This window comes from Neolamprologus multifasciatus, chromosome 19 (assembly GCF_963576455.1).
Source record: "Neolamprologus multifasciatus chromosome 19, fNeoMul1.2, whole genome shotgun sequence".
NCBI lineage: Eukaryota > Metazoa > Chordata > Actinopteri > Cichliformes > Cichlidae > Neolamprologus > Neolamprologus multifasciatus.
The window spans coordinates 1,769,408-1,789,506 of record NC_140457.1 but is presented as its reverse complement, the minus strand read 5'-3'; the positions used below and the strand labels follow the sequence as shown (position 1 = coordinate 1,789,506).

General features: G+C 46.3%; 1 protein-coding gene across 9 annotated transcripts in view; it reads left to right on the top strand.

The window, feature by feature from the left end:
- LOC146495656 (AT-rich interactive domain-containing protein 1B-like) overlaps positions 1–20,099 on the top strand; it is a 199,391-nt gene that overhangs the window by 68,600 nt on the left and 110,692 nt on the right. For 7 of the 9 annotated variants that reach the window (XM_085143727.1, XM_085143722.1, XM_085143721.1 and 4 more), the window contains one exon: positions 9,918–10,085. In XM_085143727.1, the coding sequence (XP_084999853.1) occupies positions 9,918–10,085 (168 nt within the window). The remainder of the gene's footprint in view (positions 1–9,917; positions 10,086–20,099) is intronic. The other 2 variants (XM_085143720.1, XM_085143725.1) reach the window with 1 other exon arrangement.

Here is a 20,099-nt window from a genome sequence, read left to right as displayed (position 1 = left end):
GACGGCGGCGTGCCTACGAGTGCGTTAGCGTGGATCGACTTCAGCGACATAAGTTATTAAAGGCGCTGCGTGCTCGTCGTCTGAAGAGCCAATCCTTCCAAAAATGCCTACCTGCCCTTAACCCTTTAACCCCGTCATCATCACGCCGCCAGCGCCTGATTGATCTGCGGCGCACAGAAGCGGCTCAGCCATCCATTGTGTCGCTGTCATTTAACAAGGCGGCGCCTCGTCGTGTCAGCGTCCCAGAAAGACAGCCTCGCAGCAGGGGATGTAAAATACGAGTATAATCTCCTGAGCTCACGGTGACCGCTAATGGCGAAAAAGCGTTTTTTTTCCCCCCCAACTCAAAGCAACCCCTCCCCTTCCCCTCCACCTTCTCCTCGTTCAGATGTAATTGACATGACTCCTACACAAGTTCAAGCCTGTCATCACAGCGAGCGGTGAAAAATGAGCCGAGCCGGCGTGTGTCGGAATGATTGATCTGAAAGACGTTTCGGGGCTATTTTGCACGCAGTTGTGATGTTTACACGTGTCGTGAGCCTTCTTTTCTTGGTAATTTCATGATGATTATTTTCTATCTGTCAGGACGGAGTCGAGTTTGAGTCGGAGCTGGTGTTGTTTGGCGTTCCTTCTGCATTCCCAGTGTAATCATTGAGAAATTCTGTGTCAAGACATCGCACCGATCTGTGTTTTATTTTGGGATAACTGGCTGCACCTCCCTCATTATCACCACTTGAATCCTTTTCACTTCACCCGCTCTTCGCCCTCCTCCTCCCTCGCTTATTTAGGTCCACATTTGACCCTCGCTGAATCACATTTGCTTTTTTCTCACCGCCTCTTTCTCAATTTCCCCTCGCGTTTCTGTCTGTCTTGGCGTCAGATTGGGGTCAGGAGTTTAGTAGGTGAAAAACATTTGGAGCCGGTGGCGCAGGGCCCAGAGCCTCTCGCAAAAAAAGGAAAAAATGAAATAAATAAACGTCTGTTCACACACACATTACGGAGAGCATTAACCTGGCCTGCTCTGCCTCTCCAAATGTCTCCATTACCACTCTGCCTAGAACAACAGAGCCACTGCTAGTCAGCCAGCAATAAAATGCCAGCGACGAGCGCTCCCTTTGTGCACGTTTTTTTTCCCATCAATTGATGCGAGCAGAAACTGAGAATTAGAGAGAGGGAGAAATAAAGAGAGGCAGGCGGGGGGCAGAGAGCAGCCTTCAGAAAAGGATCCAAGATGGAAATATAAAAAAGCTCGCCGCGCGCCTATCGGTTGATGGCTACACTGTCTGCTCGCGTTCTCGCCCGTCAGAGCGATTTGATGCTATCAGCAGGTCAAGAAGTCACACTCCTTCAAAAGACGGGCTTATGTTTTCATTCGGGAAGAGAAAAATCTTGCAGTATATGAAGTGCACTGTGCAGGAAAACGCCGGCAAATTCACGTGAATTTATTTTTTGTATCTTTAATATTTGCTGCCTATCCCTCGGTTTTTTCTCCCTCGGGACCCGAGGAATGAGCTTCGGTGTCAAGGGCCTCCCAGTGTATGAGGAGGGGGAGGAGCCAGAGACAGAGAGATCAAAGAGAAGTATGGAGAGAGGGAGACGGAGAGCGGCGTCACCTTGGGGAGAGAGATAGGAGAGCGATGACGAGAGCCGTGATGCATCCCCTCGCCTTCTCCCTTATGTTTAATCATGAGCCCGTTGGTGCTGATCCTTGCCTCCGACACTTTGCATTTCATTAAGGGACTCACCTTCGTTTGCAATTCACCGCTGGATGTGGTATTGACTCCGAGTGGCTGATCTTATCACCACACCAAGCTGGAGACACTGGTTGATTTGTTTTGGTCCGGAGTGGAATAATAAGCTCCTGACGGCTGCAGCCCGGCGCCGTTCTTTGCACGTCAGCCTTTTGCATTGCAGAGATGGCAGGAGGCGATATTCACGTCCTTGTGCCGCAGCAGAACGTGTGCACGGTTACGGCGCTTTAGACGCCGGCGCGTCTTGAAAATGAGAGAAAAAGTCAAATTCCCACAAAAGATCAGAGCCGAGTTTGAGTTGAAAGCATCAGCTGCACAACATGAAACAAAAGCGTCTTCAGCTCGAGCCACAGGCGGCAACGAGCCGAGCGTTTCCAGAAACGACAAGATAGAGTCAAACAATTAGGAAATGGTGATTTTTCCTGAAAATGTAACGTTTTCTGGAGGATTTCAACAACAAATAACAGCCTCTGAATTCTAATTTGGCTTTGTGATTCTGTGTGAGCATTTCAATGATGTTGAAATGTTTTTATTTCCACGTTAGAGAAAGCAGTCCTGAGAGTTATCCTGATACCGCTGCACGTTTGCATTGTTTTGACTGACAGATCTGTCAGCACTGCCATTCTCTCGTACCTTTTCCCCGCTGCGCTCGCTCGCTGAAATTTCCTTTGATTATCCGCCATTAAGTTTGCTTTAAGACTCGCCGACCTGCTGGAGGATGTAAATATGGAGAAGAAAATATCCACTGTTTCATTTTGCGCTGTGTTTACAAATGTCATTATTGTAATGCAGCCAGCTTTTGCATAGTCACATTCAGTCTTTGAATGATGCTATGATTAACCAGCGTGACTATAATTCAGCTGTGAAAAGGCCGTCGATCGTCAGGTGCCAAGCGTGCAGATACACTGTAGCCACTCGGAGGTGTTACAGGAGGGATTTGGAGTCGTTAAAGAAGACTTTTGTCATTTAAAAAAGGAAAAAGTGCAGCTGCAAACGCAGTTACTGCAGTTTTCATGCGTTTTCGTAGCCGGTCAGCCGGCTCAGAGTTGCAGGGCGTCTGGAGTCGATCCCAGTCACTCACAAACTAGAGGTGGGAATCACCACACATCCCACGATACGATATTATCACAATACTTAACGCACGATACGATATTATTGCAATTTTTAAAAATATTTTGCGATATTCAGATTCTGTACATAAAGGTAAACTTTATCAATATTCATTTTATCTAATATCAAAGTCTCACACTCAGTCTTTCTCTCATTTCAGTTTGATTGTTGACAAACTGAACGGTTTGTATTACAGTCTAGTCCAACTTAACTGAACAACCATCTGGTACAATTATAGCTATTCTGAACTATGCAGTTTATGAAAACTATGCAGCCCCTTCAGCAACTGAAGAATTTGAAAGTAAATTAAAACAAAATATAATTTTACATTAAATAAAAAAGTTTTAAACTTAATTAAAATAAAACATGTCTTAAATTAAAATAAGTAAACTGTCATGTTTATTGCTGCCATAAACAAGTTAAATACATTTGGACAGTGAAGGAATGTCAGGATTCTTGCTCAGAAAAAGGATCAACATGCTCTGAAGTCAGAGCACAAAAACCTTTTTTGTAACAAAGTATCGATTTCTGCTGTATCGATACATTATTAGCAAACAAAATATCACCATGCTACACAGTATCAATTTTTCCCCCACCCCTATCACAGACACAGACCATCACTCACTGTCACACCTGTGGTCAGTTTAGAATCACCAGTTAAACGAACAGGCCTGTCTCTGGACTGTGGGAGTGCTTACTTCAACACCGTGCTGACCTAAAGTGTTTAAAGTAATTTAGTTTTTATTTGTTTTTCTTTTTTTATGTCATGTATCACATTTATCAGTGTGTGAAAGAAGCTCAAAGCCTCAAAGCCTCGTCTCTCTGGCTGAAACAGACCAAACTGGGAACATTTCCTCCATATTTTACTTTCAACAGTTTTTTTATTATTATAACCTAGTTTTAGTTTATTTAGGTTAATATTATTAACTTTGTCTGGGACCGACCTTGATCAGCAGCTTTCATTATAGGATTAGGTTATGGTCAAATCAGTTTTATTGATAAATGATGTCCTGATCAGATGATGTGAGGCCGGTGCTGTGATGCATGTATGGATCAGAGGCCTCAGAGGGACGGCAGCCTGTTTGGTGACTATTCAGAATATTTATGCTGAATCCACTTGATTTTTTTGCTGGTGGACACGATGCGTCATGCAGAGGAAATTAAGAGTTTTCAGAATGAAAAAATTAAAATTGGAGGCTGATGATGAAACGGCAACAAAAACAACATTAAATATTTGGAAAACTGTTTTTTTCTGTGGTGTTTTTATAGTTAAACTAATGCGATAAAGCATTTTCATACACTGATAGCATACTGGTGATGCTGTTTGGTCACTTTATGATGACAGCAGCGCCTCGTTGAGCTGCCGCCCTGTCCAGCCTGTTGGCTTCTTGCTGCTGTGCATCACGTGCGTCCTTAAAGCGTGCGCAGGCCTCGTATCCAGAGCTGTTCTTGCCCTTCCTCTCTCATACGGTTTATCTTTATTGCTGTTTTGCATTATCCCTGCTCTCAGGCTCATCTTCCTTCCTGCGCTTTACTTTTTCTCTCCACATATCTGTACGTCTGCATCACTTTCTCTATCTGTCCCTCTCCGTCTTTATCACATGAAGCATCGCTTTATCTGTGGCTTTAAGTATGGCGGAGTGTAACACCCGTCCTCTATCTCCCCCCCGACTATCTATCCATCTCTGTCTCTAAACATCTTCCTTTGCCACTTTGTATCTGCTTTTTTTTCTTGCCGTTTCAGCCTCTGGTTCAGTCTTTTGTCAGCTCATCGAACTTCCCGCTTCTCGCAACACTTTTTAACTTTTCCATTTTAAGCAGCAGCTTCGTGGTGGCCGGCGAGCACAATGGCACGTGAATGTTAATGGCGAGCCTGTGATGTGCGGGCCTGTCAGGCCTGTCAGTGCGTATGAGTGCGTTTAGGGGTTGGGGTGGTGGCACCGCTTAGCGCTCTGGTTGGCTGAGTCCATCTGTCACTCAAAAATGGGCAACCTGTGGTCCCGGCCAGCAGCCACCCGTAGCGGCGCTTTGACAGTGTTATGAAAATTCCTGTCTATTGCTCATTGGCCCAATTGAATTACAAGCAGCGCCTTGTTCCGTGCAAGGTTTTTAAACGGCTGATTTAAGGCACATGCACACGCACACACACACACACGCACACACACACACAGCCGCCTTGAATGAGGGTTAGCGCAGCTATTTATTCCCAGCATTTGCAGAGCAGGAAGATATTGTCTGCCTTTTCATACGAGTCTTGTTTTGATAGATTTTTGATTGAGTTATTCTCAGTGTTTGCGCTCGTGTTTGTGTCTTCGTATCTTAATATGCCGCCAAGGCTTTTGTTTTCATCACACTGTTTCTGCAGTTTATGGCGAATTATTTGCTTCACAGGACGTCTATTCTGCGTCATTTCTCCCTACAGCACTTCACATCTGTTGTCATTTCATTACAGACATTTATTTGACACTGTGTGCCTGCCAAGACTCGGGATAAAGCACACTGTTATTTTGTCGGCTTGCACACACCTGAGTGGAGGGAAAAGGCAGAAAATGGTCTTATTTTCTACTTCCAGCAGTTATTTTTATTGTTGTAACCGGCAGCACAGCGAGTCTGTTTATCACCGAGCATATTCTCAGTCAAAGAGAATCAGGTTTCAGACAGCTGGTGTGTACTCAGCAGGTACAGTACATTCATACAGTCGAGCCCAGCAATCAAACAGAAGCTGCATTTGAATGACTCTCTCTTCCCTCCCAAAGCCACAATGACAGGTTGCTACTTGTTAGACCTCCAGTCTTCCTGCTGCCTCTGTGTACTGATTTGACTGACTGTCGGCATTTCTGCCTCCTTCTCGTTCGGCTCTTCTGCTGCCTTCCCCGACTGTCTGTGTACCTGCTTGTGTTTTTGGCAGCAGCTATTCTCAAATGTTCATTTAACTACAGAAAATCTGTTTTTCACAATAACCACCTTTGATGGCCCCATCTTATCTTAATGACCTTGTAGTACCATATCACCCTATTAGAGCACTTCACTCTCGCTCTGCAGGCCTACTTGTTGTTCCTAGAGTATTTAAAAGTAGAATGGGAGGCAGAGCCTTCAGTTTTCAGGCCCCTCTTCTGTGGAACCAGCTTCCAGTTTGGATTCGGGAGACAGACACTATCTCTACTTTAAGATTAGGCTTAAAACTTTCCTTTTTGCTAAAGCATATAGTTAGGGCTGGACCAGGTGACCCTGAATCCTCCCTTAGTTATGCTGCAATAGACGTAGGCTGCCGGGGATTCCCATGATGCACTGCGTGTCTTCATTCAGTATGTATTAGTAGACCTCTCTGCACTGAATAATACTTGTTATTTTGTCTTTGTCCTGTCTTCCTTCTCACCCCAACCAATCACAGCAGATGGCCCCGCCCCTCCCTGAGCCTGGTTCTGCTGGAGGTTTCTTCCTGTTAAAAGGGAGTTTTTCCTTCCCACTGTTGCCAAAGTGCTGCTCATAGGGGGTCATATGATTGTTGGGTGTTTCTCTGTGTTTTATTGTAGGGTCTACTTTACAGTATAAAGCACCTTCAGGTGACTGTTGTTGTGATTTGGCGCTGTGTAAATAAAATTGAATTGATGGCGCTACAAACTCCTTGGCTGTACATTTACACAGTGGGCTGATGTAGGAGTGGCCCATGCAGACGGCAGTGCTGCTGTTAATGGGCGATCAGCTGGGAGAGCGGTGTTGTTGAAAGTAGCACATGTTCTGCATTCGGTGATGAAAGAGGATGAAGAAACTCAGCCACAGCCATCCATTCACAGCAATTAAAGCCTCTTACACTTCCTGTCAATGAAAGTCCACTGCTCGCTTTGCTAATGCTTGTGATACGATGATGATGTTGTTGAATGAAGCACTTCTGGTGGAGTCTAATTCAGCCTTAATTCCTCTACAGACTGTCCAAGTGGCTCGCTGTGGACAGAGTGTTTCTGTGAACCACATGAGACATATCTGATAATACATATACATGTTATAATATCATATGTATAATATAATATACATATGTATAACATATATAAATATATATATATATATATATATATATATATATATATAAATATACATATACATATGTATAATATAATGTATCATATATACATATGTTATGATACATATCTGAAAAATATTGGTGTTAGTATTGATGTTAGCGACATGCTTACAAAGGCTGCATTAATAACTGTCACAAATATTTCCAACATTGTTCAAACCTGTAAAATCCGCCGCTTGTGTCGACGTGTTTCATCGATGAATCGATTGGTATCATTTCTCACACATGAAAGTACGTTTGATTGATCTGATCAGGATCGCAGGGACACCACACAGCTGACCTGAGCACATATGTAACTATCACATTATTAAACATCGTTCATTTACATATAAATGAAAAGAATGAATATGCATTCATATGAATTCTTGTGCATTTTTGTGTTTATATGAACCTGATTCCTACCTGAGAGCACCACACAGATGATCCCACACTTTTCCACGACATCATCCGTGTCCACACCTCATAATCAGTGCAGTGGAGGACAGTGGGAGTACTCAGCAGTACAATAAGAGCCACACTAAAAATGAACCATCGCTTTAAAAAATAAAATGTGCAGTTATTTAATCAGTTTGTTCACAGTCCTAGCAGGAGAAGCTGTAATAGCACTAATTACATTAACAGTGGCTTTGATCCATGTAAGGGTCTCTGTGAGCACAATGCAAGGCCTCTAAATGATATGCAGCCACTGTTAGTGCTGCAATCAGCCGGGCAGCCTCAGATAAACAGGAATGCACCTCGTAAAGCCTCGCAGGACTCAAACTGTAAGTATTTACACCTTACAGCAGCTTCCTTCTAATAGAAAACAAAGACAGTTAGCAGTTGTGACACTGATGGGTCCAAACCTCATTTTTATATCCAAATTCAGTTTATTATCTGCTCCTTAGCTTCCCATCCTTTGTAAGGAGGGTGTTTGTAGAGGATCTTTTCTGGAGGTGCGAACCGAAACGCTCTCTCTGCTGGACCTGTTTTTCTGTGATTCGTCTGTCACGCTGCCCACGTCTGTCTGCTCCTCCGTCGATCTGTCACTGTCTGTCCGTATCCGTCGGCCTGCCTGTCATCATATTTGTCTGAGGAGGAAAGAAACCCACCCGTGGTTGTCTGGTCTCGATCTCCATGGCGACCTGATCCTGACCAATCCCGGAACAGCAGCATTCCAGTCGAGACCCGCAGTGTAACGGCGGCCTGTCATCACCGATGGCGGGATAGAGTTGCTTCTGTTAAGTCGGAGTGGCTTTGATCCACAGCTAATGGCGTGTGTGACAGACAGAGGGAGAGTTTGTTTGTGTTTCTTACTTTAGCAAATCCCTGTGAACACACGACTGTGCGTTCACTTAAGTGTGTCGGAATCAGATACTGTGTGTGCGTGCACGTGCATGTGTGTGCGTGCACGTGCACGTGTGTGTGCGTGCATGTGTGTGCATGTGTGCACGTGCATGTGTGTGTGCATGTGTGCACGTGCATGTGTGCACGTGCATGTGTGTGTGCATGTGTGTGTGTGTTTCCCCGGCTTGCAGTAATGAATCCAGTGGTGCTGTTGGCATGAGCGGGGCCATGCTATTAACCTCTCTGCCAGCTAGACTGATCTCACCCTGTCTGTCTGTCTCATCGGCCTAATGACACACTCTCACACTCGAAGCACAACACACTCACACACACTCGTGCGCAGAAACCTGTCCTTCCTAATCAAATTTCCACTGAAGTGAAAAGTATTCCACATTGTCCAATCATCTCCATTCAGAGAGTCAAAAAGCTTCTGCCGGTGCGGAGAGAATATTTCTTTTTTTACGACCCACTCAAAGGAAGGTACTCTTCAAAACTGTTTGAAATGTATTCATCTCAACTGTTGCTCTGCAGCCGGATCAGACTTTTATATTTTTGCACCAGCCATCAGTTTTACGAGTGGGTTTCCTCGCTCACGAGAGTCGCAGTAAAACTCCGGCGTTGCTTTAAATCTGACGAGCGGTGCGGCGGTTACGTCACGGTGGAGTCCCCTCTAACGCCATCCTCTATAAATCACTCCGAGTCTGGGTTTTACTTTGCCAAGCCTGCCACAGGAGATTTAAAGGGACATTTTAAAGTTTAGGACTCGGGGCGCACGGCTTCGCTCGCGCCCCAAATTACAGCCTGTGTGCACGTTTAATGAGTTTGCGGCGGAGCTCCTGGTGGAATAAAATAAGCCACATGACATAATGGGGAAGAAATATGACATGAAACGTGCTGTCATATTGCTTCACCCGTGGTCGTAAATGTAGTTTAATAATGTGTGCACGCGTGCACGCGATGAGAAAACCCCAGCCTCCATAGGAAATCCGCAGAGGAGCGAGGAGCACCTGGCGCTGTCTGTAGTCATAACAAATGACAAGAAGGGATTAAGGCTAGATTTGTATTTGTGCCAGCTTGTTACATGCATCCCTGTTCACATTCTCTCTCATAACCACCATGTAATGCAGCATTGGCACTTGGCATGGCTTCGCCCTCCCGAGTTAGTTTTCTAACCGCTCTTGCTCTGCAACGCCGTGGCTCATCCGCGTGTCCCTCATTAAGGTCACGGCCTGGGACAGGGACTACAGTAATATCCGGCGCACTTCATCCCATCTGCGAGCTGTCCGAGTCGGAGTTAATGTAGGGAGCAGGATGCTTTGGCAAGGCAGAGGACATAACGTTAGCGGTTTCTGCAGCGTGAGTTCATTAGGTAGAGCGCTGCTGCTCGCAGCTAAATGAAGAGCCTGTCGCTGAGGGACAATCACACGGATTGGAGAAAAAGATGAGGGACAGTTTGTGTAGACCTGTGTGGGATGCTTTTGCTTTTGGCAAATGTATGATTGACTACTGCAGTATGTTACCTGCCACCTGCTTTGATATCCTACTAATTGCACCTGGCACCCTCTCTGCACTGCTTTTAATTTAAAGTGAAAGTCTTGCTCTCAGTCCTGACCTTAATACCTCCCCTCTAACTGTCATGTGGTTGGTTGTTTCAGCAGGTGGTGCCATATGGCCAACAGGGGATGGTTGGGTACAGCCAGCAGCAGCAGCAGCAGCAGCAAGGGGGGCAGCAGGGAACCCCTCCGTACTTCAGCCCCCCTCATCAGACTCCTCCAGGACCGACCCCGAGCTCCTACCTGCAGCCTCGGCCGCCACTGCAACAGGTACCAGCACACGGGCCCTAAACTGAGACCAGAGATGCTTCCTGCAGGAAACAGCTGTGCACACGTTCACGTTTACTTCCCCTCTGCATGAGGAAAAATAAATAGTAGCCATAATTAATCAGTACCACAAGGTTTCATCCAAATTGTTTTAATGTTTGAGTTGTGCTGAGATTGGAAAAAGCATCTCAACAGAGGAACCGAGTGTGTGTGCACATGTGTTCATGTCTTTGACCAAAAAGTCTGGTCCCCACATGTTTGAAGATACAGTTGGGTTAGGGTTAAGGAAAGCATTGTGTCAATTAGATGTCCCACAAGATATGAAAACCAGAGTTGTGTGTGCATGTGTGTGTGTGTGCATGTGTGTGCATGTGTGTGTGTGTGCATGTGTGTGTTTGTGTGTGTGTGGTCCAGGCCCATTACTCTTTTGCATTATTCATGAGACGTATTTTAGGTAGTTTCCAAATATTTAAGTTTTCTCGACGCACGCTGTGCAGAAACATTTGCATGCGATGCGTGTTTCTGAGATTGGACAATCACAGCTTATAAACACATATTGTATATTTTCAATGAGCACCGGCCTGCCAGTGCAAAGCGAATCCTCAGAACAACAAAGGGCCTGTTCTGCAGATATGGATCGAGACGTGTCCTGCCAAGTTTCAGCGTGATGTTCTGTAGAAGATTTCCACTGGGAAGCTGGCTTCAAGCAGTTGTTTTTTCAGATTTGAGTGAAGTCTGCCCATGTGTTTCCCATCCACTCTGCAGCCAGAGGGATCTAACTATCAGCCCGCATGGAGCGACTCTGGCTCGCAGTGTTGCCCTGGATCATTACAGAGCGAGCAAAACAGACCAAAGGAAAGAAAATAAAACGGGACAAGACGGGAAAGATTACAGAAGAAGTGGACGGGAAAGGACGGATCAGACTGAAGAGGAGGAAAGAAGATCGGTTTGAACTGGATATGTCAGATTATGGAAACGGTGGTGCTGCGAGCCCTTCCGCGGGATCGTAGCTGATAAAGGCATTTAGTTTAATTCAGTCAGGATTGCCTCAAAAAAGAGCGCTTCAGTGTGAGGCTAAGGGCTGAAGTGGCAAATAAAAAAGTACATGAAATAGCGTGCATGAATATGACATCACAGTGCAGCTGCAGATATGTGGAGATGATATGCATGCAGCCAGTGCACAGCTGAGCACGGATCAGCTTTCCCTCTATAATGATGCATGTTATCCTTCGTTACAGAGAACATGCATGCAAAGAGACGTCATCCAGCACATGCACAGGCTGGCTGCCGTTTGGCGGCGGCGGTTAGCTGTTATACTGTGATTTACCGAGATGTAGTTAAAACTTTCTTGGGCAGACTCGAACACCGAGCAAAAAGCCATCGTTAGCACAAAAGCAGGTTGTCAAAAAAGGAAATCGTCAGTGTTAGCATACAGTAATTTTCATGCTGAGTGAACGTTTCAGCCAGCGCGCCTTTTGTCTCACGCTGAAAACGCTCTTCCTCTCGTTTCCTCGCTGAACATGCTCACACACAGACCGTGCAGCCCACTGAGCAAACGTTAGTCACTCTAACCGGGAGCGGCTGAGATCCATGGCCGCGTTGACATTTGGTGACAGTAATGGTGTGTTTTCATCATTGCTGATCACGCGGCGCCAATTGACCCACGCTGACATTTATATACCAGGTAGTTCTGCTCGAGTGCTCCCATTGGCCGGAGCCATTTCACCTGTGCTGATGAGTCCCGTACTGGTTGCTATGCCAACTTCTGTGCTGACCGGGGAGCTGGTCTCCCTCTGTTTTTCATTGTTATGCAAGCGTGCTCCTTTAAGGGCAGGCGCGCAAGCTTGTTACGGCTACATGAAAGCCTCGGTACCTTCGGCAGCTTCCCACCATCTTTACCTGTAATCACGGCGCCCTTCCTGCGTGTTGAAACAACGGTGCGGCGTTTAATGTTGCTTTAGCACAGCAGGCAGTGAGTCGCCACCTCCTGGTTCCTGCCTGTCTGTCACACTAAAGACCGGCTACATTTATTCTTTCCATCTTCTAATAAGCTCCTGGCTTGGATGCAGTTATGTTGCAGACTTTACATATTATTAGGAACAAAGTGGGTCTTTAGCATGTGCAGGCACACATGTGCAAGTGGCCAAACATTTCCGGTATTTCAGCAGTTTGTGCCGCAGTAATTACTGAAAATTCACAATATTGATCATTAAAAAACATGACATTTTAAACATAACAAAACCAAGCAAGCGCGGTGGCATTAAGACAGTTAATTGGTCATCGATTGAGCGAGAGAGGAAACAAAATACCAGGAAATACCAGAATAAATTTAAAGAACAAAGAAAGGCGGTCGCCGGCTTTGATTTGGGATCCGAGAGGTAAACACGTTTGGAAAATTGAACGTGCACGGCGAGCTCGGCCGAGATTACAAATAGGTTTTGTGCGCCTTCAGCTCAGCGCTGCATCGCTTTCATTTTTCTGTCCTGAGCGAGCGCGTGGCTGCCTGTCACGTTTGTACTCTGTGTCTGCGTGTACACTAATCAGCCGAGTGCGCCGCGGCAATTCGGAGCTGCGAAAAGGTCAAACGGTGACCTTTGTCTGTGATTCTGGGCTGAAATGAGACATGATGCGAGCCGCACAGAGCGGATTACACGCATACGCGCCAGCGCCAGCGCGCGCCAGATTAGGGTGTCATTGTGGTATTGACCCCTGTTTTTTGACCCCGCATTACTCTGAGAAATCCAAGCTGAAAAGTTCTTTATTTTGTTCTTCCGGCACTCGCCGCAGTTCCTTTCCCCCACTCCACTCCCATTAACCCGAGCCAGAGGACATCCTCCAGTTGATGGAACCATTCCAGCTGCCTTTGACACAGAATTTGCTCTGCAACCGCCCGCTATTAGCTGGTTTTGTAACAAATCGAAGTGAAAACGCTGCCTTTCTTTGAGTCTATTGCACTGCTGTGACCTCATCTGATTGCAAGGAGCAAAGAAGGCTAAAAAGGCATTTCGAAGACATCAAGGCTCATACAAAAAGTAAAAATATATATATATTTTCCACCAGGGAAGGAGTGCGCTTTGAAAAAATAAAAGTGTGTGTGCTGGTAGATTTTGAATGGCTGTTTGAGAAAGGCAGATATTTTTAAAGCCATGATTATGAGTAACAGTGAAGTTTGTCCTTTATTTGACCCTTGTTTTTACCGCGTGAACTTCTCGATTGTTCCTATACGAACGTGTCAATTTCCACCAAATCCTGTGGGATTAATCCTCTTTAAAAAATCAAATTGTAACAAGAATTACTCCTGCTATGTGGAAAAATATTCAAAAGCCCGTTTTTCTGGAAGTAAAGTTTAAAGACGGCCTATAAATACGGCGACCCTGAGCGTTAGCGCCAGACAAATCACTTAAAAGGAGGAAATGTGCCCTTTCTTCCTCTCGATGGCTGTATTACGCTTTTGTTACCGTGTTACACACTCTGCCTCGTAAAAACGAAAACGAGAGCGCTATCATTTCAAGAATTTGGAGATAATTTTTTATGGCGTGTTTGCTTTATTGGGTAGTATACAGCACAGTGTGACGGGATCGACTGGAGGGGGAAATGTAACGTTGGCCAACTGCCAGGCTTAAACTCATAACGCTGTAAGGACACGGCTCTGATCAGCCACTATTTAATGTTTCACTGAGGAACAGTGTGTTAAATTGATGTTTGCAGAGTAATTACATGCAACAGAATATAGGCTTGTTTAAACTCGATGCTGCTTGTTCTATTCAGCGGTTTTGGGGTGACTGCTGCAGTCATCTGGATTTGACTGCTAGCCTTTGGAAAAGGAAGTGAGTGGAAAAAAATACTACCCATCCCACTCTCTTTGGTGAAACTGATTCCAATTTCTGTGTTGACTGTTTCCCCTTCCTGCCTGAGAGTAGCCCCTGGGGAGGGATGCTTTAGTATAGATGAACTCTCAGCTGATTGGAGGAGACGCGGCCTCTTTGCAGGGACCTACACGGGAGGAAGCTGATTCATTGGGTTAGATGCTTTCTAGTGACTTGAGCACAACGGTTTTCCATCCGTGTCAGCTGTCAGAGCAAAGACGAAAAACACGACCGGGCTTGCAGGTTTGCTTTTAACGCACTTTCCTTCAGCTTTACCTTGAATTGGAGAGTAACTGCTGCGTGTGTGCCTGCTGTGCAGCGCTGCGTCACTCATCAAGACTCTGAAAAGGTGAAAACCTCGTGAGAGACGTGCATCTGTAAAATATCAGAAGTAGCAGAGAAAAGTGGGAGACAGCCAGGTGGATGCAGATGTTATATTCTGACACTGAGCTATATTTAAATTCTATCTAAAGAACAATTTCACTGAGTGATTCTGCGTGTTAAGCAGTGCGTTTACTTTATTTTACTGCTTATTTTGAGCGTTGCAGAGTGTCCAGCTTTACTGCTTCCATGGGAATCCAGAGAGTCGTAGCAGCCCGGTGCTGCTAATCCAGCTGCTGCTAATCCAGCTGCTGCTAATCCAGGTGCTGCACTGGATGAATTCATCATCAGAGCGTGAGCACATCTGTAAAAGCAGACGTTTTGCCAGTTTGTTGCACCGAAGAAGTGCACATTCCAGCAAATTCCCCCCAAGGTCAGATTGTGCAACGCTCAGAGAAACTGCAAAAACCCGAGAGCGTGTTCGGGGTTAAAGTTCACGTCAGTACAATTAGAGCCTGAGCAGGTAGGACTTGTTTGGTAGGGTTGCTGGAGAAAGAACCACAAGGCTGCAGGAACAACGACGACACCAGAGTGCAGATGTTCATCTGTGATGAGGAAACCCAGCACCTCACAGCAGCTGTCAGCACGGTGGAGGAGGGATGAAGATTTGAGTGGGCCTTGACCTCCCCTGTGTACCAAAGTGGGGCCATCTGTGTGACTAAAGCTCAAACCGGGTCATCGACAGGACAACGATCCCAGCGCGGCAGCAGAGCTCCAACAGAACGACCGAAGAACAAAAGAGTCGATAAAATAAGGACAAAGGAAACGTGTAAACATTTATCTGAAAAAGTAAAAACTAAACTAACCTTACAACAGCAAAGGAATCAGATTACTTTAATGCACCGTTTTGTAACACATTACAGAGATTTGCATACATGTCAAATTCCCACATACGGGTTCATCGATTGGGCCCACTTCCAGTTTGTCATTTCCTGTCTGTCACCTCTCTGCCCCCACCCGGCTCCAGCAGCAGGCCCTTTCCCCCACCCTCCGCCACCCCCGCTTTTAATCACACCAGGTTAATTAAAAGGCCACGGTGCCTTTCTGTGGCCCCCGCCCCCCTCTGACTCGCTGTATACTTGCTCAGCTGCCTCACAAACTCTTTCAATCACACGGAAATGGGAGCTCACCTTGGTGACGGCGGAGAGGTTGAGGGGAAGGAGAGGAGGAAATGAGAGCCGTGAAGCGGCGTGTGTGTGTGATTCAATAGGAAGTGATAGGAGTTGGAGTAAAGGTGTGCGTGTGTGTGTGTGGGTGTGTGGGTGGGTGGGGCACCTAAAGTTCAATGTCATTAATTGGTCACCATTTGAATATTAAGTGAAGAACTCTGTTAATTAACGGGATATTAAAAGTGCTGCTGGCTGGAAGGGGGGGCGGCGGAGGGAGGGGTGGGGTAGGCTGCGGAAATGGAGGGCATATGGCGAGATAGAGAGGAGGAGGAGAGAGAGAGCGAGCGAGCGAGGCTGGGCGCAAGGTGATAAGAGGGAGAGAGAGACGTCCGTGGGTAAAGGTCTGGCAGTGGTAATTTGCGGAGAGCCGCGTTAATTGTCATAACCTTTTAAATGGCAGAGTTTATCGGAGTCCTCTAAATGTCCCCGCATATCGCCACGGCAACCCCGGGCCTGCCACTCTGTGATTGGCCACCGCTGACGAGCACTTAAGCTTGATGAGTTTTCAGCACGAAACTAAATGATAAATGTGAAAATATATATTTAAAGCACATACAGTACGTCAGCTCGCGTTGTGTACGAGCACGTGTGACAGCGCGTCTGCAAGTGTTTGAGACAATGTTTTTCATTCAGCGCGCGCGCGCGGTTTTTTCTTTTACCTCCACGTTGACTGACACTCGCTAATTGCTCGGCCAGAATCCGCCAATGTTTTTTCTCTCCCTTTTTTCCCTCTTTTTTTGATTTATGTTTGTTTTTGTACAGCCGGAGCTGCAATTCAAATGCAAATGAACGAGAACAGGAGAGGTGTTTTTGGAACGGTTAGGACAATCATAATGGCTCAGAAAGAAAGGGGGCCGGTAGTTAGCGGCACAGCACCCTGGGGGCCTCATTTAGCTGCCATTTGTTAGGAAATGCCGCTACATTTGTTCCTGGATACAGACTTCACAGACGGGGAGAGAAAGAGAAAACACCAAAAAAGAATGTCACAGTCAAAGTCGAGCTCGCCAACACGATAGCGTTCCTCCGCGCTTCAGCGAAAGTCATGTGGGTGTACACCGGTTTGGGTGGATGTCCTCTTTTAAATGTGAGCCAAAGCAATTGAAGTGAATGGGCGGCCGGGGGTGGCGGTGACAGGGACTTGCAAAGACTGTATGAAGTGAAGATGGTTAAAAAGACGGGCTTTTATTTGATTAGCCTGTGTAGAGGAATAAAACATGAAAGGCCTGGCAGTGGCAGCTAGCGCCGTTAGCTGTGACATCACTCCTGGGGGAAGGCCTGCACACAAGCGGCGTGTGTGTCTGTGTTTGTATAAGCAAACAGGAAAGCTTGCTCGAGGCTGTGCGTGCACACGTGTGCGTCCGCGTGTGTGTCGTCTCTTTGTGCTAAAGGTCAGGGGGATCGCTGCGATAGCATCCAATCTGAAGGACACGGCACTAGAACAGGCCCTGCTACAAATGGACCTATTAAGATAGAGCAGAGCGTGTGTGTGTGTGTGCATCAAGCGCACACGCGTCCTCGTGAACGCAGCTATTTCCATTCAAATTCACCTTTTCCCTGATGATAATAACAGCTGTATGTTGGAATAAACCAATCATTTACACGGACCGGCAGTGACAAAAGCAGCAATGCATTTCAGCTGCACGTGCAACAGCAGCGTCTTTCAAATATCCTAAAATGGATCAAAACATCCAAGAGTGAAGGAAATATGAAAAGCAGGAACATAACGGCGGCGATTTGTCCCGTTTTGCAGCACAGAGTTTGCTCTCACTGCTGATTGTTGCTTCAATTATAGTTCAGTCAGCCTGATTGGTGTGTGTGTGTGTGTGTGTGTGTGTGCGAACGCGGGTGTTGAATATGGATGTCCTGCCTCCCTCCCCCACCTCCTCCGCCCCGCCTCTCCCGGGTGTGTGTTATGTTTTTTTTTTAAACCAACGTTTCCTTTGTTAACAGCTCCGACAAATGAATAAAAAAATACTGTATTCAACGGTAATTACTGACATTCAAGACATCCACGGACCAGCACGTCCTTAAACCTGAACAGCACAACAGTTTGATTGTCAGCGACTCGCAAAACAACACGAGTGCGGCTCGGTCCAGGGCCGCAGGCGAGCTGGGTGATTGTGATGGCGTATGAATGAAACACACAACTTTTACTCCGGGGACCAGTGAGGCGGTGGGTTTTCTCTCGTTTTCTGACTTGTTCTGTGTCTTTATTATTATTATAATTCATTTTTTATGTTAAGCCACAGGAAGCACTTGGTTGGGTTTTACGAAGCTTCTCCCAGGAGATTTTTCTGCTGAGGGTTGGCGTGACCTTTGCATCACATGGTCTCACAGACTCACACAGTATGTGGGTGTGCATGTGGACAACAGAGATGCCCTGTCCTTGCTGTGATGTGGCGAGAGGTGGTGGCCAAATGCATGTGTGTGTGTGTGTGCAGAAATAGGGCCTCTCTCCTAAAGACATGCAATTAAGCTTAATTTTTAATGAATATTAATGGCATTAGCGTCAGATTTTGTGGAGATGTGCATTTGCTAAGGTGCAGGGCAATTGGGGGGGTGACTAATTTATTTGGTAGTCATGAGCAGAGGAGACGGGAAGAAGAGAAACAGGAGGTGTGGAGGTGATGTTGATGAAAGGACTCAGAGTGGAGGAAGGGGTGGTGATGGAGACGTGTCAGTGGGATGGAAGCAGGAAGCAAGAGGAGGGTTGCAAATAAAAACAGAGAGGAGGGTAGATTTTGAGTGAAGGTTAGCAGAAAAAGTAGAAACAAATAGAATATATTAGGGGAGGAAAGCAGAGTGGAAATAAAAATCATTTTCCTCCCGTTCTGAGCAGCAGGCTTGGATTTTGCGCTGCCCCCACAGCAGCTGCACAGATGTTCACGTCCATGTTATGTACAGTGTAGATTAAGTAAGCCACATATTTTCATCACGGCTCAAGAACGAATAAAAAGAAACGACGATCAAGACGGCTGTCAGTCAAACTCAGCTTCACTTAAACGCTTGAATCTGGCTCTGCTCGCTCTCTGTTGTTTCTGCCGTGCCATCAAACAGCTTTTGCTCGCTGTCATACGAGCTTCATTGCTTTTTATTTTATTTCTTTCTTTCCCAAGACAGACAATCAAACTCATACAAGCAAAGCGAGGCAACATTTCACCTTGCTCCCTGCTGGAATAGAGAGCGGGAAAGTGCGGTGCAACCAACCAAGAAGGCCCGATACAACCTTCTTAAATGAGCTGTGAGCCGAAAAGAAAAGAAAGCGTAAGATGCGTGTCGTGATTACCGTTTGAGCGCGGCCTCCGTGTTTCGATATAGAAACCGAATAAATCCCAGGCTGGAGTTTTTGCGAGTTACTTTTAAAAGTGCTCGAAAGTCTGGAAAACAAGTCGACGGCGCGCAAACAGCCACGCGTTTCCCCGCTCGCCGGCTGACTCGCGCTCCTGAGTGGCTGGGATTAAGGTGGTGCTGCAATATTGATTTACGTCTGCATAAAGCCTCTGCGGCTCTATATATTACACCACATTCAGCAGTCATCTATTCAATCAAATCTAATATTACACTGCCTCTCCACACAGCTGTCTAATAGCATTTAACTCACAGTTTGATTCCTGCGTTCCCTCATGTACTTCAAACGCTTGCCTTCAATATCCTTCGTTCGTGTCTACTATGCCAAGATGAAGTCTTTTGAAAAGCACGGAGGATGAATGAGCGTGTCTGCGTGTGCGTGTGCGAAGACAGGATTAGCTGTGGCCTTAGGCTTAAGGTATGGAGTTGAGTGTATTTTAGAAGCTTCTAAATTAGCTGGGAAATGGGATTTTGAGACAATGGACTGGAAAAAACTCAAATGAAAGGATGCACTCGCAGCACTCCTTCATTTGCCTCTGATGTTGTTCCGCTCTCACTTTTTTCCAGCCTTCATCTTTTCTCCTTTCCCCGTCCCTCCCTCCCTCTCGGTCCATATTACAGTTGACAGTAATGATGTAAGAACATGAGTGTAAACAGTAGTATGAACCTCACTTTGACCCACTTAAAACAGAAATCCCCCCGAGTATGCGCGCTCACACTAGAGACTCATGCCTGAGTAAATATTGGAGTTGGGTCAGCAGCCGCTCGTCTGTATCCGTGCACGTGTCCAGCTCTCCCAAACCCCCCGCTCCTCCTCCTCCTCCCTCCTTCCCCGGGCCGTTATTTACCTGTGGAGGTGCGCTTGTGTCTAAGCTGGGTCTCTGTGTAATAAAAGCCTGACGTTTGGCGTGCATCCAGCCCTCCCTCCCCCTTGTGACAAACACGGGGGGGTCGTGCACAAACACACGGTTTGCCGAGGGCCCTGACAAGGAAACTAGCATGGCTTTCTTTTTAAAATAGCACCTCCATTCTTCGCCGGGAGCCTGTTGTTAACGTCTCCGTGCACACACCCACATCTGGGAGGACGCGTGACCCAGTGATTGGTCCCATCGTGCTGTTCTGGGGTTTCCCCTCCAGCTAAGGAGGGGTGCTGGTATGAAGTGATGAGCCGGTGGGGCGTGATTATTGCTCCGTGTTTGATTTATTTCGGTGACTGATTTCATTTCGTTTTTATTATTCGAGATGAAAAAGTG